Here is a 24,901-nt window from a genome sequence, read left to right on the forward strand (position 1 = left end):
GCAGCTCCGTGGTCTGAAAGGGCAGGGAAACAGCCCAATGAGCATCACCGCAGAGGAGCCAATCAGCTAGATGTTGCTGGGGCCGAGGAGCCAATCAGCTAGATGTTGCTGGGGCCGCTGTGAGCCAATCATCAGCCGGCAGCTGGAAGTTTGCTGGCAGCTGGAAGTTTGCTGGGGCCCCTTCGGCTGTGGCTCTCAACACACAGTGGGATAGGACCTCTACTTTCGCCTGCATTGTTTTATAAAATAGAAGGGGGAACTGTGGTGAGCCGTTCTAATTAGACCGTGGCCGCCATTAGAAGATGGCGCCGGCTTCCACTGTGGCCTGTGACAAACAACTCCTAATATGGAGAATTGGCATGCAATCCCTTCCCATCGTATGAGAAAGGTCCACGTGGCAGCTTAAGATTGGTATGTGGGAGGCTTTATTAGGCTGTGCTTGGGCGCTCGGCGGGGGGTCGCTAGAAGATGATACTTGAATCAAGGCCTGAATAAACTGCTGAAAGAAGAATCCTGTGTCGTGTTTTCCCTTGCTGGCGAGGGGTCGCGACAAAAAATGGAATAAAGTAGTATACACTTTCAAATAATGTTCTTTACTCTACACATTGTCACTTTCAAATTTCTCCAGTACTATTCATTCATTATGTCTTAATATCTACTTCTCAAATAGTATCCATCTGGCTCCTACTGTATTACACTGCAGCTGCCTTCTCAAATGATAATCATGCTTCAATTCCCTAACCCAATTATGTCTCTGATTTGCATTCTACCTTGTGATCACTGTAAAGTCCCATTTGAGAAACTTGCACAACTCTGGATATCTTCGTGTTTTTCTGTTATTTTTACCTCCTTTTCTGTCTTTGCACGTACTTTATATATATTTCCCTCAATTTTTGGTCCTCATCTTTTATTCTCGCATATCATCTCCCAGGCTGCCTTCATCATTTCAATAAATTATTGTTGGCCTCATATAGAGCTGCAAGATCTACATTTCTAGATTTAACAATTCCTAGGCTTGATTTCTAACTATTGCCAGACATTTTCACATGCCTATCCCAGTACCAATCAAATATATATCCAAGATCACCTTCCAGACCTACTCCTTATGTTTCTTTCACAGTTGATGGTATCACCATCTTCTCAATCACCAAGTATTCAAAATCAAGAGTCCAACTTAGGGTTGTCTGACTCCAAGGAACAGATACTCTAAAGCCCATTTGAGAAAAAGGGGATTTAATGCAAGGACACAACTGTCAAAATCACTGGCATCCACTGGAGGAAATGAAGCACTGTTGTGACCCCTCCTCAGGCATGGGACTGCAAAGCCCAAAACCAGGGCCACTCCTTCCTCTCTGGAGCAGTCTCTTGGCTCCCCAAACATATATTATTTCTTGACAGTCTGAATTTTATGGCTCAAATTCTTGAGAAAGAGTCTGTCCAGGTGTCCGGTCCAGGAACTGTTTCTTAAGGTGTCCAGTAGATGGGGGTCACAAGTATAGAATCGTGTTACAAATGCAGCTCCAGAAGTCAACTGGGGTTGCTGGGTGAGATCATGGGTTATAAAGCTGGCTATCTGCCTCTGCTTTAGCAGACATTGGTAGAGGACTATTTCAGGTAAATCAGTGTGGGTACAATGCTGGACATTTCTCTCACTCCTGTATCTATTCATTTAATACTTCTCCATTCTTCCTAGTTCACTCAGTCAGCTTCGTGCTACTTCCTCCCTTCAGCCATTTCCTGTTTGTCTATCCAGGTGGGCAAAGGCCCTTTCTCTATTTAACACCCACTTACTGCTTAACATTTCCTTTCTTGCCTTCTGTTACCATAACACTCAACATTCTGGCTTATTTTACTGCTAGTTATAGTAAGGCTGGCTTTTTCCATGATTATACTTAAGGGTAGAGTTTATCTTATTAATTTTTTATCTTCACACATTTTGTATTTGTTCCAACATTTGAAATACTAGCCAGATATTTTATCCAAATCAGAGGATGTTCACCTCCAGTGTTTACTATCCCCTTCTCAAAATTAAATACGCTAGTTCCAAAAAGTTACTATGTTTACACTGTAATTACCTACTTTCTTAAATACATCAAACTTTACTTGAATGAATGGGGGCAGGGGTTGCAGAGGAAAGAAGAGTAGATTATATCATGGTGTCAAGAAATTACTGCTCCAATAACTACATTTCAATTATTATTCAAAAACAGTGGGTGAAAATTTAGAATTTAAATTTCTTTTTTTTTTTTAAATATTTTTTGTAGTTGGACACAGTATCTTTATTTTATTTTTATGTGGTGCTGAGGATCGAACCCAGGGCCTTGCACATGCTAGGCAAGTGCTCTACCACTGAGCAACAAACCCAGCCCTAGAATTTAAATTTCTTATTTTACTATGACTCCTTTTTACATGATGGTGTTTCTAGCTAAGAAATGGCAACTCAAAGTCCCCTAAAAGATGGAAAATTATATTCAAGAGCTTCTTTTAACTGCTTTCCAAAGGTAGAAAACCAAGAAATGTTTAGGATAGTTCCCAGTGTTTGGTATATATCACTTGTGGAGCTTTTCCAGTATGTATATATTTCCTGGAGATTGTCTGATTTATTAAGTCTAAGGTGAAGTGGGCCTGGATATTGCTCTTTCTTAAACTCATTTCTGATTATGAATTAAAATGTTACAGGCGCAGGGAGCATGCCTGTAATCCCAGTGGCTCAGCAGGCTGAGACAGGAGAATCAAAAGCCAGCCTCAGCAATGGCAAGGTGCTAAGTAACTCAGTGAGACCCTATATCTAAATAAAATACAAAATAGGGTTGGGGATGTGGCTCAGTGGTCCAGTACCCTTGAGTTCAATCCCTAGTACCAAAAAAAAAAAAAAAAAAAACCTGTCTATTTTAACCACTTTCATGTGCACAATTTCTATAGGATTAGAATATAGAGAAAAGATGAATAAATATAGAGAAAAGATGATAAATACTACTACAATGGAAGTGATAGAAGCTCTGACTTTGGGGGAAAAAAGTTTTCTAAAGTGTGTCTACCAAAATTATCCTGTGAAATTAAACATAAAACAAATACCATTTAAAAATAGCAAAAAAATCATTTATAAATGATCTATGATTTCCTTTTATAAAGTTTAAAACCTAGCAATACAGTAGGAATCTAGTATAAAATTAACTCATTTAGAAAATAGTTTCTCAGAAAGATATTCAACATTCTAAAGACAGACTTTCAAAAAATTCTGTAATACTTGACTAATTAAATCTTTCCTGCATTGCTTAACAAATATATTTAAAGGAGTTAATTAAATGATTCATGTGTTATCATGATTACCAGACAAACTAAAATACAAGCATATTATGATAAATAGTAAAATTATAAGGGATACTGTCTTCAAGCTCTCTTGGTCTATAATTAGTGAAAAGGAGAGGATAACAATGACTCAAGCAATATTAAAGTAAAATTATTTTAGCTAAGCAGATGTGATTTTAAAAAAGCACAACCCCAGCCACTCCAATTTTACTAAATAATACTAAAAATAATAACTTTGTAGGCTAATTTATGCAAAGGCAAAATACTAATTATCATTATATTTGAAGAAATTTGACCATTCTTGCCCTCACAGAATTATGCCATGGCCATAGTCATTTTTTAAAAAGAAATTTTATCCATTAGAAGTTTGGATTAATGAAGATATAGATTAAACTAACCTTTCCATTTTGGCAAACCTCTTAAAGAGGCTTGAGTGTTTTAATTTTTTAAAATTTCTTCACATTCAAATTTCCTACTGAATTTAAGCTAAAACAAATCGGCTTAACATTAAACTTTATAGATTTTATTTAAACCCAGTACGTTAACTTAATACACATGCATAATTAGATTTTTTTTAACTAAATGACCAAACATTAAATTTGCATTATACAAATGTAGCATTTTATACTCTATTTAATTAAGTCATTTCCACTGGTGGCAATTTATTGTGAAAATAAATTGTGTGTGCTGGGAAATGGTGAAAATCTCTCAGTCTACAAAATTCAATGTTTTTATTACATTCTTCAATAAGTTCCTATGACTTGGATCCCAAATAAAGAAAATTATGATTAAAGAAATCAAGATGAATGAACACATTAACTTTATTATATGTGTAGTTTAAAACTCAAAAACAAATAAGCCACAATTAATGCATGGAAGAAATGAGAAATTATGTCACCATGATGTTCTATCAGCATTATGGGAAATGACTTTGTGAAACAATAATAATTTAATGTTCAAAGATCAAGGGTGAAATAAATTAATATGTGGGAAAAGTGAGATGGAAAAGAGTGGTAGCAAATATGAGGATAAATACTGATTTTTCTCTTGGAAGATAAAGAACCAATATAAAACCATGACAACAACCCAAAATTGTGATTCAACTTAGAAAATTTAAGAACACAAAGCTTATATAAAATGTTTGATAAACTGAACTTTTGATAACCCAAAATGTTAACTGTAATTTTCCTTTTTTGAAGTGCTGTGGACAGCCAGTGCCTCAAGTTTGCTAGGCGAATTTCTTGAATCTTTATGCAATATAATGTATCAAATTTAGAAGCAAAGTGATTTCCAGTTTACGCTATTTGTGTCCAGAAAATTCTTTTTAGAATATTTGTTTTAAAAAGTGTATAATAGTCATGAGAGGCTTATCAAAAATTTTCAAAACTCAGTATATATTCCTCATTTCCAATCCAAAAACTCAATAAGATATAAACTGAATCAAATTCCAAAACTGTCTTTTGACTAGATTAAAAACACCAAATGTCTATTTAAAATACATTTTGAAAATATAGTCTCCAATAAATCAAAAACACCGACTCAACTGACCATTGGTTTAGAACCCAGAATATTGAGTTCTAAATGACAAAAATTTTTATAGTTTCCTAGTTTTTAAGAAAAACAATTCTTTTGGTTTCATTAGAGAAGTTACCTCTAATGGAACATATAATTATAAAAACAGCACAGCTCTTACTCAGTAACTAAATTTTCATAGGTGGAAATATGAAAAATTTTTCCACCATAGTTTATGGTTTGATCTATGGAGCTTACAACACTTTAGGACTGATACTAGCATGGATTTTGTTTAAATTTTGAGCGGGAATGGGGCAGGGGAAGATTAGAAAATCCCACAGGTCAAAACAGAAGCACTACAAACTGACAGATTCTACTTCAATAAATGAAGGCAACTCTAAAATTCAAATAAAAATGGAATTAAGGAGGCTCTAACTTAAAAGAGAATAAAACTAATCCACCCACCCAAGATAGTGCTACCATAGAATTAATTCATTCCTTAAAAAGCTGTGTATATAGTCTAGACATAAAAGCCCCCAAACAAAACAAGCACTGCAGTTATGAATGCAGCATCAGGTGCTTTTACTTCGGTGAATGAAAAGAATGGTCACAATTCAAATGAATGAGAATTTAATATGAATATATGCACCTTACCAGAGATGTTTATGCTTACTACCACAGATGTCTTAGCAATTCCACATTCCTCACAAAGTCAGTACAATTGTTGTAAAAAAATCAACTGTGGTTCTGAATATCCATTCACAGTTGACCTCAACAATGTATCTGATGTAGGAGACTGATTATCTGTGACAGGCAGAAGCATGTGGTGGTCCTCAGTCCCAAGGGGAAGACTTAATGGTAGAGTCATATCAGAAGGCTTCACATCCATAGTTTCTGACAAAGGACTTTTTTGTATTGAATCTTGTTCACTCAAAGTATGATCCTCCATATTGGGATCCAGAGTTTTATCTGTACCTGAAATGGAAGGGGAAAAAATTCACACAATCTTTTTAAAAAAACCCCAAATGCCTGAACTACACAAATCTACTTACTGGTTCCAGAACTGCACTAAACCTTCGCAGCTTTGTGTTACCATTTTCTCTTTTACTGATATACCTGCCTTATTTATACATACTCCATCTGGGTCTCAAGGCAAAGTTTAAGCACCAACTCCATTATAAAAATGGAACTAGTTATTCTAGATAAGAACAAACTTTTTTTTTATTTACTTCATTATACATTTGTAAAGTTTCATATACTGCCTTGTGGCATCTCTCTCTCACTGCTATATAATAGTCTACCTAGGTATGCCTTGAATCTTCAACTAGGCTGTAAATTCCTCAAATTTTACTCCAGTACCTTCTAAATACTGGAAAATAAAAAATTTAAGTGTTTTATTATTCTGTGAACTCAAGTTCAGACAATGGCACTTTCATTTATATTAAGAGGTCAGAAATTCTGCTTTACTCAGGGGGAAAACTTTCTACTACCTTTTTTTTTTTTTTTTTTCTTGCTTTGTATCGTTTATTTCTTTAGCAATACTGGGGGTTTGAACCTAGGGAAGTTCTACCACAGTCACATACACCCCCAACGCTTTTTATTTTGAAATGGATCTCACTAGGCTGCTGAGGCTGGCCTAGAAAGAACCCTCCCCTACCCATGTCCATTCTTTGAACTCTCTTCATTCCTAAAATTAGAACTTTCCTAATACCCCAGAAAAACTATTTCACTTTTGTATCTATTATGTCCTACATTTTCCATTTATTTATTAGATTTCTGGTCTTAGTTTTTAAGAACTGATATCTAATTTAAGCTGTTAAAATGTACACTCAACATTTTAACGAAACGCAGCAATGGGAGAACAAATTTTTTAAATATACCAGTACTTACCAGAATGGACTTTTGTTTTGTGCTTCTTTAAATTTTTAATATCTGTGTAAGAATTTCCACATAATTCACAGATAAATGGTCTTTCTCCTAAAAAGCAAGTTAAAACTTTAATATTCACAAAGCTGTTGAGACAAAAATATCAATGTTTATGAATATAAGGCAAAAATCATTATACTTTTTAAATTTGGTTTTAATCTACCATTTTAATCGCTCGGTTATAATATACTGAAATGAGAAATTCTATACACATAGGCATTCCTATACTTCATAGTATATCCCTATTTCAAAAAAATTTGAGTATTTTTTTTTATTATCTGAAATTTGTTTACAAACCAGAAAGTAACCTACTCTTTTACTTCTATCATTTAGGTACTTATTGAGTGTCAATTTATGCCAGACCCTGGCTAAAAGAGCTAGAGAAAACAATGTAATTATGGTTTCTGCTCTCAGATAGCTTATAAATTAGAAAATTCTTAAATAATGACAATAGGGTACACTATTTTAATTCTCTTTTTTCCCTTTTTTTGTGGTGCTGGGGATAGAATCCAGGGCCTTGCACACATTAAGCAAGTACTCTATCCCTGAGCCACATCCCCAGCTCTGTAATTCTTTTGAAATAAGAGCGATTCAGTGCTTCACACCATAAACCAAGAAACATGAGAATACAGAAGTTGCCAATAAATTTATTAAATCTCTACTAGATATTCACACTAATCTACTTAGGAATTATGAGGAAGAATTCTTTAAAATAGTATACTTTAAAAGTGGTATTTCCTTTGTTTTAAATATTTTCTTTATATGCTTTTGTACTACTTTTTACAATAAAAATTTCAATGTTTAAATTTATTCCTAAATCTTGCATACAGAAACAGTTTAATAAGAAAATCTGATATTTTCTTGATATTATTGATTCCTTTTTGTTTCTTGGTACATTTGTGTGATTTAATTCAAATCCTATTGATTTCTGGCATATTTCTTGGAAAATCTTTAAAATTCCTGACCAAATTTACTTCATATTTTAAACAAAAAAAGGCAATTAAAATGTTGATATTCATACATTAAAATATTGTTATAGGTAAATTATGACTAGATACCATATAGTTCATAATGGTTTAAAAGCCAAGGTTTACATTAAAAGAAATTAAGAGAGAACAAAAAATAATACGTTCTCCCTAAACACAGACCTGTATGGGATCGAAAGTGTTTGTTGAGCTCTCCTGAGGAAATAAAACTTTTCCCACAAATACCACATATGTATGGTTTTTCACCTAGATGGAAAATAAAAGATAGCGAAGTGGTGTACTATAACCAACATAATATTTGTCAATTACAAATAATCTAAAGTAAGCTTTCTAAAATATTTAAATTAAAACTTATGTTGTATTTTAGAGGTATTTTCAGTGATCCAACTTATATGAATTATTAATAATCATTTTATACTGTTCTTATAACCTGATACTTTTCATATACTGAAACTTTATTCCTACAAATGTCCCTTCTGGTAGAGATGAACTGGGCAAGTAGATTTTTAGGTGATTAAGATTATGTAAATTCATGAATCCATATTTCAGATCTTGCATCTATTATATTATTCAAGGAGAATAAAGCACTTAAGGACGATTCTCTTTTAAAACATACCTTACCAAAAAATGAGACTCAAATCAGTAGTATGCTTCAAGACTGATAATATGCTGCATTATCTGTTTAAGTTACAAACCTCAGAATATCTGTATAGGAAAAGTCTTAAGAAGTTTAAATTCTGTACCACCTAAACCTATTCCTATCTCTTAACTTCCCTCTACAATTTACCCAAAGGAAATAAATTCTCAAGAGGCTTAGGATGTTTTCTAAAGTTATAAAACATGTCTTAATTCAAGTTTATGTAAGTATCAAAATTACCTCACTGATTTTAATGTGTGTTACATGATAAAAAATTTCATCCACCTGTATTATTCTAGAAAATGTGTCAGATTTTTATCTAATATTTAGGTGAAATCACAATAGCTTCAAGAAGTATGAACAGATATCTAACTATAAAATCTATAATCTTCCTTCTATAAAGGGCCAATTCCCCTTTTTCTTTTATGTACAACTTTCCTTATTTTAGGCAATCTCTGTGTTAAACTCTTACCTGTATGTTTTCGAGAATGAGTGATAAGAGAACTAGAGACAGCAAATGCCTTCCCACAGGTGTCACACACATATGGCTTTTCTCCAGTATGCCTACGGACATGATAGGTCAGGGTGCTGGCCTGGGCAAATCTCTGTCCACATCTATCACAAACATATGGCTTCTCTCCACTATGCTTCCTGTTGGTAAATAAATATACAATTGTATTCTGTTAAGTAAAACAATTTAGAGGTAAAACTATGCAGCAGTCATTTTGCAAATAATATTTCACAGAGTATTTTATTTCAAATTAAAATCAATAGTTGTTTCAATGTAAAACACTGCCAAAATTAAATGTTAAATAAAATTATTAAAACATTAGTTCTGAGAGCCAGGAAGTTTTGCTATCATCTTTACATGGTTGCCAGTGAGTTCCTAATACTGCAATTATTTTTATTGGTCCGTTCACTCATTTGTCAAAATTCCTTCCTCAAATCACCAGCACATCCTCATCCATCCTTGCTCCCAGCAGACATCTTGCCTCCTATATCGTTTCGTTTTCCTTCTGGAAACAAATATGAGGATGACAGTTCATCTGAATCCAGAGAGACTATTTGTACAGTACTTGAGATCCAACTCAACGGCATCACTCCTACAATATACCCCATCCTATACCATCCATCCCTGCCACTGGATCACAGCATACAAACAGTATGTCTTCCCTCTTAAAACAAAAACAAACCTGACCCAGCTTACTCCTCCATTTATCTGTTCCTTTTTACCAAAAATTTGAGTCTCTAAAACTTTTATTTCCATTTCTTCTCTACTCACTTCCTTCTCTACTAACCTCTGCTAACAAGGCTTTTGTTATGAGAATTGCTTACCTCCCATTTCACTAAATTCAAGTAAATTCTTAAGTCTTCATCTCCCTATCACCAGAATTTAGGAGGTGATTATGCCCTTCTGGAATAATTGTCTTCATTTGGATACCAGGGCAGCCCATTTTCCTGGTTTTCCTCTTACACTGGCCTTTCTTTTCTAGTGACTACCTCTGCTGGTTTTTGCACATATCCCAGATCTAAGAGCTCCCTAGAGTACTTCAGGATTTAGTCTTCCCACCTTTTTCTATCCACATTCATTCTCTTGGTGACCACAGACTGATGACTACCAAATTTGTCTCCTAAGCTCCAGACTTAGATAACTAATTGTCTATGGCACATCTCTTGTCAGATGTGTAGTAGTCATTTCAAATTTAAAATGTTCAGAACTGTACTTCTAGACTCTTGAACTCCTTCTTAAACAGCTCTCTCTATAACCCTCCTCCATTAATGTCAGCTCCATCCTTTCAGATCCTCAGGCCCCAAACCTTGAAATCATCTTTGACTCTTCTTACAGATCCTGTATCCAAGCTGTCAACAAATTCTGTTAGTTCTATTTCTAAAATGTCTGGTACCCATCCCCTTGCCTATTATGACCCTGCCCTAAGTCATAATCCCTTCACTTGAATTTTATGAACAGATTCCTAACTGGTCACCCTGCTTCCACTCTTGCAATCCTACAGTCTTTTCCTACTAGAGCAGCCCGAATGATCCTCTTAAAATGCAAGTCATATCACTTGTTTCTCAATCTCAAGAGGTAAAGCTCTGCAATGGCTTACGGGGTTGGGGGGGGGGAAACTATACCATCCAATCACCATATCACCCTGACCTTATTTCCTAGTTTTTACCCCTTCTTATTACCCTTCAACTACCACATTTCCTGAATTGTGCTAAGAATACTGAAGGCTGGAACCACTACTGTCCTGAATTTTAATATAGCAGTATATTCATAAGATTATGGTAATTAACAAACTTAAAGTTAAACAAGTCATTTTTTGTTTGTATTACCTTGCATGAATCTTGAGATTGCTAGAAGTTGCAAATTGTAAATTGCACGCATCACATTTATAGGGTTTTTCCTCACCATGATGCATGCGGCTATGGAAGACTAGCTGGCATTTCTGAGCAAATCCTTTATCACATAATTCACATTTGTATGGCCTCTCACCTGAAGGAGCAAGTAAATATGTTAAGAAGGAAAAATTCTGTTTTAGTTGCTAAAGTCATTTAAGTTTTCAAAAGTGTTCATCAACAGTGCTAGTTTTGGTATTTAAAAAATGTTAACTGCTGGGCTGGGGATGTGGCTCAAGCGGTAGCGCGCTCGCCTGGCATGCGTGCGGCCCAGGTTCGATCCTCAGCACCACATACAAAACAAAGATGTTGTGTCCGCCGAAAACTAAAAAATAAATATTAAAATTCTCTCTCTTTCTCTCTCTCTCTCAAAAAAAAAAGTAGAGAGGACCTCTTTCCAGACTATTGAAAATATTGGTAGAATAAAAGAAATTAATGTTTCTCATTATAATTCATAATAGTGAAAGTTGATTAATAAGAGAAATATATATTGTATATAAAAAAGCATAAATGTAAGTGTACCAATGGTGCTCATACTTTGCCACCAGAAAGAGAACAAGCAAAATAAGGTAAAGGTAGAAACTGAGGAAAGAGTGTATATATAATTCTTTTTTTTTTTCCTTCTGTACCCGGGATTGAACTCAGGGGTACTCAAACCACTGAGCCACATACCCAGCCCTATTTTGCTATTTTGTATTTTATTTAGGGACAGGGTCTCACTGAGTTGCTAAGTGCCTCGCCATTGCTGAGGCTGGCTTTGAACTTTTGATCCTCATGTCTCAGCCTTCCAAGCAGCAGGGATTATAGACATGCACCACTGTGCCCATCTAAGAATGTATATATGACTCTTTTTTTTTTTTTTTTTTTAGTTGTAGTTGGATACAATATCTTTAATTAATTAATTGATTTTTTTATGTGGTGCTGAGGATTGAACCCAGGGCCTCACCCGTGCTAGGCAAGTGCTCTACCGCTGAGCCACAACCCCAGCCCCTGTATATATGATTCTAATAAACATGTTCAGAAGTCAACAAAGGAGCACATAATAAGAGTGGTTGGTAATATGTGAAAATTGGCTTAAGTTGTGATTATATTTTCTCTTACCAGCTGTAATCCTGTCTCTGTTGAATACTCAGCAAGCTAGAACCACGTTTATGCTTATTTTGAGAAAAAAAGGGAATAAGGAACTAGCACCTTAGGATTTAAAATGTCAATTACAATAAAACAAACAACCATTAAATACTTGCTTATAATTACAAATAGCTTTCCAACAGTTTAACATTGCTAAATACTTCTATGAATAAAAGAACATGGCAAATTTTGATCATAAGTGGAAAATACTGTATGCTAATATGCTGCCTATAAAAATACTATTTTAGGTCAGGGTATAGATATTTCAGTGGTAGGCTGTATCCTTAGAATGTTAAAGGTTCTGGGTTCATTGCCCAGCATCCCCCACCCAAATCCTTGTAGCTATAGTATTTAAAAAAAAAAAAAAAAAAAAAGACANCAGCCTCCCCAATGCTTAGCTTTAATTTAAAAAAAAAAAAAAAAAAAAGTCATCCTGGTGCAGTAGCACACTATACAGTGACTAGGTGGCTGAGGCAAGAGGATCACAAGTTTAAGGCCAATCTCATGAACTTAGCAAAACCCTGTCATAAACAATGAAAAAGGACTGGGGATGTAGCTCAGTGGTAAAGCACCTATGATTTCAATTCCCAGTACCAAAACAAAAACAAAAAAACCACACACACACACACACAAAAACAATCCAATAACAACAACAAAAAAAAAAAACAAAGAGTTGAATATTCCCACAGTCAACCAGTCTTACCTGTATGAGTTCTTACATGCGTTTTCAGCTGATTACACTGGGTAAATGCCTTTCCACACAAGTGGCAAACATAAGGTTTCACTCCTTTATGTATTCTCATGTGCCTTCTCAAGCTGCTGGCTTCAGAAAACACTTTCCCACATGTGTTACATGTTGGCTTGGCCTTGGAATACCTCTGATCCAGCTCTTCCCCAGAGTTCTCCAGCTCATAAGGACTCTTGATACTAGCTATATTAGACATAGAGTGTTCTTTCAGAGCACAATTTGGCTGTGATTTTCCACGCTTCCGTTTCACTCTAACAGTTTGTACAATATCTTGTGCAGGAAAAGTATTCTCCACAACTGATGTCAACTCGAGTTCTGAACTGTTTGTCTGTGCAACTTGTTCGACTACAGGTGTGGACAACTTATTTGCATCTAGAAATAATTCAACAGATGTATTCTCTAAAATGTCACTGGGATATTGCACTGTTTTATTCTGCCCTGTTTTCTGGGAGTTGAAAGTTTTTTTCTTCTTTTTAGTTTGAGAAGACTTCTTTGCTAAAGCTCCTCGTTTAGAATTTGCCTGAACTAAATCTGTAGATACTTCTGACTTTTCCCGATTGTTATAATCTCGAAGAGTAAGAAGACAAGTCTGTTGATTCAATTCAATGTTTCCAGTGATACTAGATATCTCCGTAGAAGAGGGATTAGCAATAAAAGCAAAATCTTCCATCTTTATTTTACATTTAGTTACTACCTCTTCCACTTTGAGATAGTCAGCAGCCTGATGAATTTCTTTAACATTCCAACTGTAAGGAAACAAGGCTAAATGACAATATTCTGATCGAAGAAAAACTGTTTTTGAAACAGAGCTACACATATTTTAAAGACCAAATGAAACAGAATACTGAAAAAGGTATAACTTAACAACAAATTTACACAATTTAATTCATTCAAAATAATGTTTAGGCAAAGATCTTCAATTTTACAAAATATGAAAAGATGGAAAATAATGGCTACAGCTGCAGGTGGACCACTATAGGAAAACAATGTTTAATTATCTGGTTGCTTTTAAAAAACCATGGAAACAAAAATAGTTGTTGGCAACTCCCTGCTTCCTCTCATTCACTATGAAGTCTCTTCAGATAGCAATCCAACTTTTCTTAATTGGCAACAGGAAGAGTCTGATGAAACTTGTCTTCAACTATTCTGCCCTGCTCCTCTGGGAGTCTTTTAATTGCTTCTAAAACTTCACTGTGTATGTGACTCACCCAGGAATTGTGTTAAATAAAGGTTCAAATTCAGGAAGTCTTTACAGAGCCTGACATTCTACATTTCTAATATATTCCCTGGTGATGTCAATGCTTCAGGTCCATGGATCATAGCCGAGAAGAACAATGTTTTAGAATGCATTAAGCTCCCTCTAGCAACTTTCCCACATTTTTGGTGATATTCAGAATCTAAGTTGGCTTTACAATTTGTCATGTTAGAGTTATATAGAAAGACAAGTCACTCTGTTCAGCATTCTAGTTAATATATACTGAGCATCTAACATGAGTGATACTGAGAGAGATATTAAGAAATATCAAATAGTCCCTGCCTACCACAAGTTTACAATATAGAGAAAAATCACTAGATTTGGCTGGTAGTACTAACAAATTAATTTGGGTGAGTCCACCTTTGGAAACTCCAATTTTCTAGCTATAAAATTAAGAAAGTTTGTGTTATCAATACTAAAAATATGACCAAAGGGTCATACTGAGTATAGATACAAACAGACCACCTTCAAATAACTTTCCTTACTTGTCATTTCTCTCCTAAATTATTTGGTCCTCTAAGATGATCTCTTCTAATTTTAATTGTAGCTAATAATACTAATATAGTGCTGGTAATATTATTACTTTTAGGACTAAAATTTGAATTTTAATTAAAAATAATAACATCATGAACCTCTAGGATATCTACAAGCATTCTACAGTACCTACAAATCTCTACCTATTTCTCATCATCTTCCAATAAAACCTGCCTTGTTTTCTCTTATTCAATCTAGCATTATAAAGTCTTTTAAAAATTTGTATTTTATTGCAAACAATCATTTTTCAGTTCATTACAGATTAAGTAGATTTGTAGGCTAATTTGTAAACCTAACTTCCAGCTTAGAATATTTTATTCTCAGAAAATCCATCCCACATTCTTAAACAGATTACAAATAAATTTTTGGTATAGTCTCAGTCTTTCCCCTAGCTACGAAAATATTACCTAAGATATTCTTTTCTTATTGGCTTTATTGCTATAATTTTAAAATATATAATGACTCTTTGTAATCATGTTAATTCTCTACTTGCAAAATAGCACAAATGCCCAAATATAATTATATTCACTTTTTATCCAATTTTTTTCTTATGGGTATACAGCATTATCAGTATCTAAAAACATCTTTCAGCATTTTTATTGACTTTATAATGTGTTACTAAAAGTACAATTAATGAGAGACACTACTAGGATAAAAATCAAACTTCCTGTACCACTTATTATACTTAACTAAAACAGATCTTGTGGTCTTAAATTAATATGCTCTGTGTTGCATAAAATGAACCAAACAACCAGGTCAGGTAGCCTTAAAGGCCTATAAAACTAGCATTAAGACACATTAATTGTTCAATACTGAAACAGTGATTTATACAAACTATTTGTTTATTTCATAGTCTATAATCTCAGCAACAGTTAAGAGAGCCAGTCAGCATTTGTTTATTTCAATAACTGATCTTTTGCTTTTGTTTACAAACACAAAGTTACAACATCCAGACTTCTATCATTTTTTAATCATTGAAGGTCATCTAATTACTTATTGCCAGCTATATGGCTAAATACTTTACAGAATTGGTTCACTTAATCCTCAGAAGGTGCCTATGAAATCTTTTATAATTCTCATTGTACATACAAATGAAAAATCAGGGGCTAGGGTATAGGTTAGTAGTAGAGCGCTTGTCTAACATGCATGATTCACTGGGTTCAATCCCCAGCACTAGTGAAAGAAAGGAAAAGAAAAGTCAGAGTTCCAAAGAAACTATGTAACTTGTCCAAGATTACAGAGTGTTAGAACTAAGATTCCAAGATTTGACCAAGACAATTTGGCTCCTGAGCCCACTTGATTTTCTATTACTCTGTTTAGGTTTTGTTTGTTTCTGGTACTAGGGATTGAACCCAGGGACAATCTTCCACTAAACCATATGTCCCAGCCCTTTTTTTGTTTGAGTCAGGATATCAAACTTGGATCCTGATGCCTCAGCCTTGTAATCTGAGATTACAGGTACTACGTACCACCATGTCTTTTTTCTTAATAACTAAATTTTATAGCCTTTCTATTTTGGTATAAATCTTCTCTTACACTCGTGGCTGGGCTCAAACAATTAGTTCCCCAGCTCACCAGGAAAGATATGCATCGAAAAAAGACTGAACAAAACACCTGGCTCTTCTTCACATTGCTTCTTTGCATGAAGGCACAAAGAAAAATGCTCTGCAGTGAGTTCAAATCAAGTTAAGATCTTTTCCTGCATAGTTAACCAAGAAAAAGAAACCATTAAATTAAAGGTCAACCAAAAATCACTAGTATGTGGTTATTTTCTATCAAGTATTCTAAAATCTTAGATCAGAGGTACCTGCACAATCAACTATTTAGCAAATTTAAGTAATTTATTTTGTGAGATTAATCTATGACACTGTTTTGTTCCTTTAATCAAACAGAATTGATTCACTTAAAAATTTCATTTTACCAAAATTTAAAAATAATTCCAAAACAGCATGAAAAGTTTCCTTTTCAAAAATGAAGCAGTATCTTGATTCTTACTTTTTAAAAAAGTATAGTTCCATAATAAACTGCAATATAAAAGGGAAGAATTTTACTTAATGTATACATATAAATATCTATACAGATCTTCAGGAAAAGAATAAATATATATTAAAAAGTTATAGTGGTTATTAGTGGGTGGCAAAATTTCAGGTATTTCCTTTTTTCTTTCTAATTTTTCTCTGAAAAATATGGAATCAGAATGTGGGTGGGGAGTATAGAAGAAAAAAGAAATTAATGTTATTCGTTATTAGAAGGACTAAACTAATGTTTATTGGGGCTTCAAGTAAATTCTCATGTGATCTTCACAACAATATCAAAGTAGTTATTTCTCATTTTTACAGATGGGGAAATTGAAGCCCAGGGAAGTTACAACTTGGTCAAGGAGACACTGATTGGCTGGCAAGATCTCATTCTAAAGCCCAAAAATCTATGTCAGAAGATTATGAATAGTCTTGACTAAGCCTGGGGATGTGGCTCAGTGGTAGAGTTCTTGCCTAGCATGTTTTAGGCCCTGGGTTCAATCCCCAGGATTATCAAGAGGTTGGGGGGGAAACTGAGAATAGTCTACTTATATTCTTCTACCACTTTCACAAGTGGTAGCAGTAGGAAAACAGCAATAATACCATCAGTTTCTCTTTGCTTTATCCTCTACCCCTTTTCTCCTACTACTACTAATAAATAAATAAATAAAATCAATATTTTACTTGATTTTAATTATTGATTTTAATTATCTGGTTCATTATGTAGAGAAGACACACAGTGCCTATGTTGTCAGGTCCCTCAGAACCTATTGATATATGCAGTGACAGCAGTAAGCATTTTAGAGAAGCATGCTAGCACCAACCTGATTTAAGCATTAATACGGTGGGTTAATGTTAAGAGAGAACAGAGTTACTGCCATCTAGGCTCCAGCAAAGCAATTTTCCCGAATCAGGATCAGGAAGATATCCTGCACACTGCTATTTATGGTTGGCAATGGAAGCACTACTGTATGAGCCCAGAAGTTCTTCCTTCTTCCCCCATCTATACTCCAGATACCTTAAGAGGTAGGAGATGGAAGAAGGGAGAAAGAACAACAGAGGGATATAAAGATCAAAAAGCAAAGGGAAACTGGAATTTATTGTTTAAATTTTGCATTTACAAAGCTGAAATCACAGGCTTTGTTGTGGTTGACAAATGTGCTAAATTTTTGTTTTTTGTGCTTATCAAATACTTGTTAATCCCAAGTCAGTGACACTGACTTCTTTATTAAAAGAAAAACATTGTGTGCATAAATATTTGAAGAACGAATGAAGAGACCGAATAGAAAAAATACAAATGACTTGAGCTCTAAAGACTACTGAGCAGCTTTTATAACTGAAAATAAAATGTGTACTTTACCTGTCAAGATTTAAAGTTCCTGTGTATATAAACTCCAACAATTTCTGAAATCCATCAGCTTTCACCTGACTCTGATCAAGAAAAACATTGTTTTCAGAAGTGCTTCTGTAGATTGCACCAAAATACTCACTAAAGGAAGCAAGCACATTCCTATGGGCTTTAAACTGGAATTCCCCAATCACTATGGTGCAGTCACAAAGAAAACCTGCTTCCCGTTGTTTGTTCAGTCTCTCTAAAAGGTGCTCACAGTGGTGTGAATACTGCATTTTGATATCAGAATGGGATTTTACCCTTGATCTAAAAGACAAAGGAAAAAAGTAATCAATAACCACAAATTTTCATCAAAGGTTCACTCATTTGAGGGGAGAAGGGACAGAGGACAAAATTTAAAGAAAAAAAGGTCTTATTTTATCTCCTCTGAAAAGACTTTATCAAACCTGTCTAGGTAAAAATGCTGAGAGGCAGTTAGAGGACAGCTAGGGCAATTTAATGAGACCCAAAATAAAAAATGAAAAAGGACTGGGGATGTTAGCCAGTGGTAAAACGACCCGGATTCAATCCCAGCAACAAAAAGGAAAAAAAAAAAAACCTGATAAATGATTTTGTTTTGCCTTGGACACTAACACAATCCTTGCACATAACAACAAATGACTGTGATGAACGTGAATGAAAATACTGCACAAACTGCAAAAAATAAAAATAAAACCCCGCACAATTTCAAGGTTTTACATCAGTTGAACCCTCAAACTTTCACTCAGTAAATGGTTAACGGGAAAAAAATAACAAACTATCAAGAAACAACTCCTTGGGACAGATGGGAAGAAAATTACTTTTTAAAAAAATTCCCCTCAAATCACCAAAACCTGTTAGCTTACAAGGTGCAGTTTCTCCAAAGCACGAGGCGCGTGCCCAAGGGGCGGGGAATACATAGGGCCAAGGGTTGTCAAAGATTCTGTCACTCGCCCCAGGAGGCCACACCCCTCCCCTCCTACTCTCTCCCGCCTGGCGGCTTCTGAGAGTGACAACCAAAGCCGGTTCTTCCTCGGCCTCTACTGCCCTGCCCTCCGCCCGGTTCCCACTCCCGCGAAATCCCACAGCTGAGACAGGCCAAGGCCACCACGGGGGCTGCTTCGCACAGCATTCCACCTTCGCCCCGACCAGCGCTAGAACTCCAAGAAGCCTGCCCTCCCATGGCCCAGGGTCTGGAGAGAGCAGTGACGGGGGTCTAGGGTGAAGTGGGCACTCACCGACGGCCACCTAGGGGGAACAGTTTCTTCACTGTCTCTCCGCCATCTTGGGAGGACGTCACCGCGCCACGCTCCGCCTCTCCCTTCTTCCTCCACGGTAGCGTCACATCCGGCTCCGTAGTCCCGTGGTAACTCCGGAGGCTCTAGTGCCGTGGAGGTCCCACACAGGCCAAGGCCGACAAGCTGGCCCGTAGAACCCTGACTCCCCAGCATGCCAGGCGTCCCCGAAACAGCAGGCACCGGGGATGCGAGACTTAAAGGCTGGTGTACAGTGCCACACCCTTCTTCCTCATGCTGAGCTCTCTGGCCGACAGTCAGCCTGTATCGGTCAGCCCGACTCTGGACCGAGGCCGGGCAGCCTGCACCGCCAGTCTCTCGGGAGACCACGCTGCGCACTGCATGCTGGGGCTTGTAGTTGCTTGTCTTCTCCCGTCATCCTCCCTCCCGGCCCAGCCAGTGGAAACTGCTGCTTTATGTACTCTGGCTCTCGGCCGTGGGGGCTGTTAACGCAGAGGGCGAGCACCCCCTTCCCTTTTACATACCCGAAGTCTCTTGGGACCCCCTAGGTTTTGTTTGTGCCAGCCAACTATAGCTCTGTTTCCAAGATGCCTTACCTGGTGAAAGAAGTCTGATACGCACGAAAGCAAACCAAAGCAGTAGAACACACTGGGCATGCGCAGCATCAGAGGAAGGTGGGCTTTATACCGGAAAAGGTTTTCCAATGTCTAGACCCGAGTAATTTTAATACAATTATTTACTTCGAGTTTGGGGTTAGTACAGTTAGGGAAAAGGCTATCAATTATGTCTACAATATACAAAAGTATCAAACGATAAAATGAGCCTTACTGATGTGTTGGGGTGGATTCTTTCCTATTAACTGTGGACATCATGAATCTCAAAACTACAACTTAAATATTTATTTTATTTTGTGGTACAGTGCTTGCCTCGCATGTGTGAGGCACTGGGTTCAATCTCAGCACCATGTGTAATCAAATAAATAAAGGTCCATCAATAACTAATAAAGTATTTAAAAAAAAATCTGTGTCAGCCCTCGCTGTTATGCAAGCCTGTAATCGCAGCGGCTTGGGATGCTAAGGCAGGAGGATCTGAGGTCAAAGCCAGCCTCAGCAACTTAGCGAGGCCCTTAGCAACTAGGTGAGACCCTGTCTCAAAATTTTTAAAAAGGGTTGGGGATGTGGCTCGGTGGCTAAGCATCCCTGGATTCAGTCCCCAATACCCCCACCAATAAAAAGACTTTAAGGAATTTAACCTATGACTTTATTTTGAAGGTTAATCTCAACTTGAATTATTACCTTTTCTTTCCGTGAGATTTTTTCTACTAGCTTCTTCCTGCTCTATGGATTTCCTCTTGTATGAATCAAGTTTGTGAATAAAACCACAGCCTAAAAAAATCTAATGTCTTAATTATATATTTTTCTTGATTCCATTAGGAAGGGGTCAGAACCATTTTCCATAATTTATTGAGAAATACTTATAAACTTAATATGACACTATATATAATACAAATTCAATTTTTTAGAATCTGGGTCAGTTCTTTCACGTAGAAATCTCCTACTAAAACATTTGGTGAATGAATCAAATAACGCCAAATTGAATAGTTCAGATTCTCAAAAGTTCTGCAGAATTGTTATAAAAATCACATCCATGGAAAGAAAAAATGGATACTTAATTTTCATCTTCGGTTTGCTACTGATTTTTTTACTGGAAAGAAAAAATGGATACTTAATTTTCATCTTCGGTTTGCTACTGATTTTTTTTTAAAAGTCAGGCTTGCTACTGTTTCCGCCCGGTTTCGAACCGGGGACCTTTCGCGTGTTAGGCGAACGTGATAACCACTACACTACGGAAACCGAGCTGCTGACTGGCTTTCTCAAAGTCCCTGATGTCTATGTGGCAACATGCAGTTTGACCTAAAGGAAACGGAATTGTTTTAATATTTAATGGACAACAATATATATATATAAAATAACAATCACCCAAAAAATAAAACCACATGTTCAATTGAACAGTACTCAAAGTATTTCGAAAGTTCGAATTTGAGTTGATTTTCTTGCAGAGCTCCCGGTACCGCTGTAAAACCCAGGCACCTGCTAATTGCCAGTTCTTTGGGCACACTTAAAAACCCATCCCCACCCTTCCAGAGCATCAAGCTGTTCAGAATCCCGGGCACGTCCTGGGGCTTTGTTTTTGGGAATGCGATCCCTGAGCGGATACCCACGTTCCAAAGCCGGCGACGGGTCGCACCTCCGACCCGCAATGCTCTTAGCCAGCGACAAAGCAAACCTTTTGGCCCCATGGAAGAACGTGTAAATAACGTTTTAATTTCCTTTTAGCGCTCCTGAAGACCAACCAGAATTTCTAATTTGTGTACTTGTTTTAAAATTCCCTAAAGGGTGTACCAAGTACTTTGTTTTTGAATACGCAATGTACTTTTTTTCTCCATATGACCTGCGTGTGAACCTCACAAACTACAAAGAGGCAGACATATGCTTATGCCTAAAAATCAAGCTAAAGACTAAGCTTCCAAAAACCGAGGGATATAATGCGAAGACATTGCTATTTAAACCAAACCAAAAGAAAAAGGAGGAAGTGTTTTGTTGTTTGGTTTTTGGAGGGGAACACTGTAGAGATTGGACCCGCGGGCGCTCTGTCACTGAACTACACCCCCAGCCCTTTTTATTGAGACAGGGCCTTGCTAATTTGCCCAGGCTGGTTTCGAACTTCTGCGATCCTCCTCCCTCAGGCTCCGAAATGGAACTTCAGGCGACCGCGTCCGCAACCCGCTTGATAATTTGTTTTCACTGGGTACATTTTTAGAAATCCCAGGCAAGAAATTCAAGGGAGCATTGCCCAGTGCACAGAAACAATAAAGTGTCTAAAACTCGGCAATTTTCTTTTCCTAAAAGTTGAGCCTTTCAGATACAGAACGGTGCCTCCCATGCCGCGACAACTTTCCCAGTTTCCAGGGCGCCTTCCAGAGCTTCCCGCGGACTCTAAAACGCACACGCGTTAAGTAGCATTCTAGGACTTTGGGGAACAGTGTGTTTCCGTGGTTTTTCAGAGTGTTGAGAAATGCACCTGTGAAGGGGTAGATTTGCTATCTTTGGGGGGTTTTCCTAGTATTGGTATTCCGCGATTCCAGGAAGCGGAGGAGTGGCAGTCGCAGGCTGCACCGCGGGGCTCACCGCGGGAACCCGTCCGTGGGCCTGGCGCGCTCGGGACCCGCGTCCCGCAGCCACGGGGCTCCGACAGGACTGCGCGGTGCAGGGCCTCTGTGACGCGGCGTTCCAGGCCGCTGGCCTGGCAGAGTCCAAAGAAGGCGCGGCCGGGGACAGCAGGCGGCGACGGCTGCGGCGGCATGAACGGCTACCAGCTACCAGTGGTGATCGACAACGGCTCGGGAGTGATCAAGGCCGGCCTGGCCGGGAACCGGGAGCCGGACTTTGTCTACCCGAACATTGTCGGCCGCGACAAACGTCAGAACTTGGCGGCCGACGGCGCGCTGGAGCTGCGGCTGGGCGACCAGGTGCAGGAAAGGAGACATTCGCTGTGGATCAGGTACTCCCTCCTCCCCGCGGGCAGGGCGGGCCGCGAGCCTAGCAAGAGGGGGCGGGCTACGGTGAGAGAAAGAAGAGAACACAAACGTGTAAATAAAGCTCTAGCTCACAATATATAAGTTCCTTTAATTGTGTTACATAATTTATGGTGCTGTTTGTCATTTGGAGTTTTATCTTCAAATAACTAAATAGTATAACTACTTAAGTTATACCATAATTTGGGAATTTTCCAGTTTTTTAAAATTACAGTCGTATAACTGCAACAGCCGCTTCTGCTGACAGTTACCTCCTCTGAGAGGCTGTAGCAATTACTGCCTAGAAAGGGATACCGATAATACAGGGACATGTGGAGGTCTGAAGAAAGCAGAAACTGGGAAAATTAAAACCTTCCATTTATCTTATTGCTCTCCCTACAGCTATCCTGTGGAGCGTGGTGTCATTACTTCCTGGGGGGACATGGAGATTATGTGGAAGCATATCTATGACTCTAACCTGAAACTAAAGCCCTGTGATGGCCCAGTCTTGATTACAGAGTCAGCACTGAATCCACTGGCCAACAGGCAAAAAACCACTGAAGTATTTTTTGAACATCTGGGTGTTCCTGCCTTCTATATGTCCATCCAGGCTGTGCTGGCTCTCTTTGCCGCTGGCTTCACTACTGGCTTGGTGCTGAATTCAGGTGCTGGGGTTACTCAATGTGTACCCATCTTTGAGGGTTACTGTCTGCCTCATGGTGTAAAACAGCTAGATCTGGCAGGCTTTGACCTTACCAACTACCTCATGATGCTACTGAAGGACCATGGCATCATGCTGCTTAGTACTACAGACAAAAAGACTGTTGAAAGCATTAAGGAAACCTCTTGTTATGTGGCAACAGACTATGAAGAGGAAAGGGCCAAGAAACCTGAGTGCATAGAGAAAGTTTACCAACTACCTGATGGGAAGATCCTCAAGCTCCATGACCAGCTCTTTCGTTGTCCAGAGGCCCTCTTCTCTCCGTGTCTCATGAACCTCGATGCCCCTGGAATTGACAAGATGTGCTTCAGCAGTATAATGAAATGTGATGTGGATCTGAGGAATTCCTTCTTCTCCAATATTATCCTTGCTGGGGGATCAACCTCTTTCCCTGGTTTAGACAAGCGGCTAATTAAGGATATAGCAAAGGTGGCACCTCCTAACACCTCAGTGCAGGTTACAGTTCCCCCAGAAAGGAAAATATCAGTGTGGATGGGAGGGTCTATTCTTGCATCCCTGTCTGCTTTTCAGGACATGTGGATCACTGCTGCAGAATTTAAAGAAGTTGGACACAATATAGTACACCAAAGATGCTTCTAAAATACAGATAAAATGGTCAGAAGAAAATGTTTTGAGTATTTGTGGCAGAAAACTTTGGATATTATGTTTCTGGGAGAACAGAAAATATTTCACTTATTGGGATGTCCATGTCTGTTGAATTTCTATAATGGGGGAAATAATAATGGTAATAAGGATGGAAAAATTGATACTTATTGAGTAGAACCAAGATAAATGCTACAGGAAAAACTATTCTTGACCTTGGGGAGCCTATGTTTCCCTTGGCATGAGACCAATAGGTGGTACAATGTGCTATGTGTCAGGTCAGATGAGTGATAAGATTTAAGTTTTGCTGAAGTTTAGGGAAAGAAGGTTGCTCTGGTGAGGAAAGTCTTCATAACAGAGGTAGAACATCATGGATGGGGTGGTATTAGATAGGTGTTACAGCGGTGAGTGGGCAGATACCCAGGTGAGCATCCTGGATATGAACAAAGCATATTCAAGGCACATATAATAGACAGGTTTCATTAAAATGAAGAGCTCATAGGGATCAGAGTGAGAGCTATGACTAGGAAAGTAAATTAAGGCAAAGACTTAAAGGTTTTAAGTGTTAAATGACTTTTAGGCAAAGATTTAAAAGTAGTAGACATAAGGGAATTATGTTAACGTGAATGTGGGAGTAGTTCGGAGAATAAATTAGACTGGGAAGGCCCTGGAGATTCAGTGATCTCATTTGGTAAGTTATATAAAGTAGTCATCCCTTTCACTCAAGATTAAGAGCAATAGGAATTAAAAAGAATAAAATTATGAAAAAGTGACAAGACTAGGCATCAAGTTAGATATGAAGGGGAAAAGAAGTTCTGAAATGACCTGGGTATCTGAGAGAATGGTGATAGTATTGACATATAATTCAAAGTTTTTGATTTGTGAAAGGTACTGTGCCAAGTGTAATAAGTGCTAAATCAGGAAT

The 24,901-nt window shown here is 37.4% G+C and overlaps 2 protein-coding genes and 1 non-coding gene across 7 annotated transcripts; 1 reads left to right on the top strand and 2 right to left on the bottom strand.

The window, feature by feature from the left end:
* Window positions 1–4,112: 4,112 nt before the first annotated feature.
* Window positions 4,113–19,715, bottom strand: Mynn (myoneurin). 5 transcript variants are annotated; one of them, XM_048814323.1, is made up of 8 exons: window positions 19,061–19,714; window positions 17,814–17,884; window positions 12,602–13,392; window positions 10,708–10,867; window positions 8,843–9,021; window positions 7,896–7,979; window positions 6,712–6,798; window positions 4,113–5,796 (listed from the first exon to the last, which is right to left on the bottom strand). In XM_048814323.1, exons 1-8 carry the CDS (start codon window positions 19,271–19,273, stop codon window positions 5,534–5,536), a joined length of 1,848 nt encoding a protein of 615 aa, XP_048670280.1. In that variant the 5' UTR covers window positions 19,274–19,714; the 3' UTR covers window positions 4,113–5,533. The 5 variants fall into 5 exon arrangements, with proteins under 5 accessions (XP_048670280.1, XP_015349769.1, XP_048670282.1 ...); XM_015494283.2 differs by having other exon boundaries at window positions 17,814–18,110; window positions 19,061–19,713; XM_048814325.1 differs by lacking the exon at window positions 19,061–19,714 and adding an exon at window positions 17,278–17,471 and having other exon boundaries at window positions 17,814–17,943.
* Window positions 19,716–20,858: 1,143 nt separating this feature from the next.
* Trnav-aac lies at window positions 20,859–20,931 on the bottom strand. The gene has a single exon. It is a non-coding gene; the product is annotated as a tRNA-Val (tRNA).
* Window positions 20,932–21,648: 717 nt separating this feature from the next.
* Window positions 21,649–24,166, top strand: Actrt3 (actin related protein T3). The gene is made up of 2 exons (XM_015494285.2): window positions 21,649–22,639; window positions 23,055–24,166. Exons 1-2 carry the CDS (start codon window positions 22,440–22,442, stop codon window positions 23,971–23,973), a joined length of 1,119 nt encoding a protein of 372 aa, XP_015349771.1. The 5' UTR covers window positions 21,649–22,439; the 3' UTR covers window positions 23,974–24,166.
* Window positions 24,167–24,901: the final 735 nt, after the last annotated feature.

The sequence above is a fragment of the Marmota marmota genome, unplaced genomic scaffold, assembly GCF_001458135.2.
Source record: "Marmota marmota marmota unplaced genomic scaffold, marMar, whole genome shotgun sequence".
Classification (NCBI taxonomy): Eukaryota; Metazoa; Chordata; class Mammalia; order Rodentia; family Sciuridae; genus Marmota; species Marmota marmota.

Bases quoted from the DNA above. Each gene is read 5' to 3' on its own strand.
- Mynn (XM_048814323.1), bottom strand. From the start codon at position 19,273: ATGCTGGGGAGTCAGGGTTCTACGGGCCAGCTTGTCGGCCTTGGCCTG. The intron at 17,885-19,060 runs GTGAGTGCCCAC...TTTCTTGATCAG, and splicing joins TTCCCCCTAGGTGGCCGTCG to AGTCAGGTGAAAGCTGATGG. The intron at 13,393-17,813 runs GTAAAGTACACA...GTTTCCTTACAG, and splicing joins GGAACTTTAAATCTTGACAG to TTGGAATGTTAAAGAAATTC.
- Actrt3 (XM_015494285.2), top strand. From the start codon at position 22,440: ATGAACGGCTACCAGCTACCAGTGGTGATCGACAACGGCTCGGGAGTG. The intron at 22,640-23,054 runs GTACTCCCTCCT...CTCTCCCTACAG, and splicing joins AGACATTCGCTGTGGATCAG to CTATCCTGTGGAGCGTGGTG.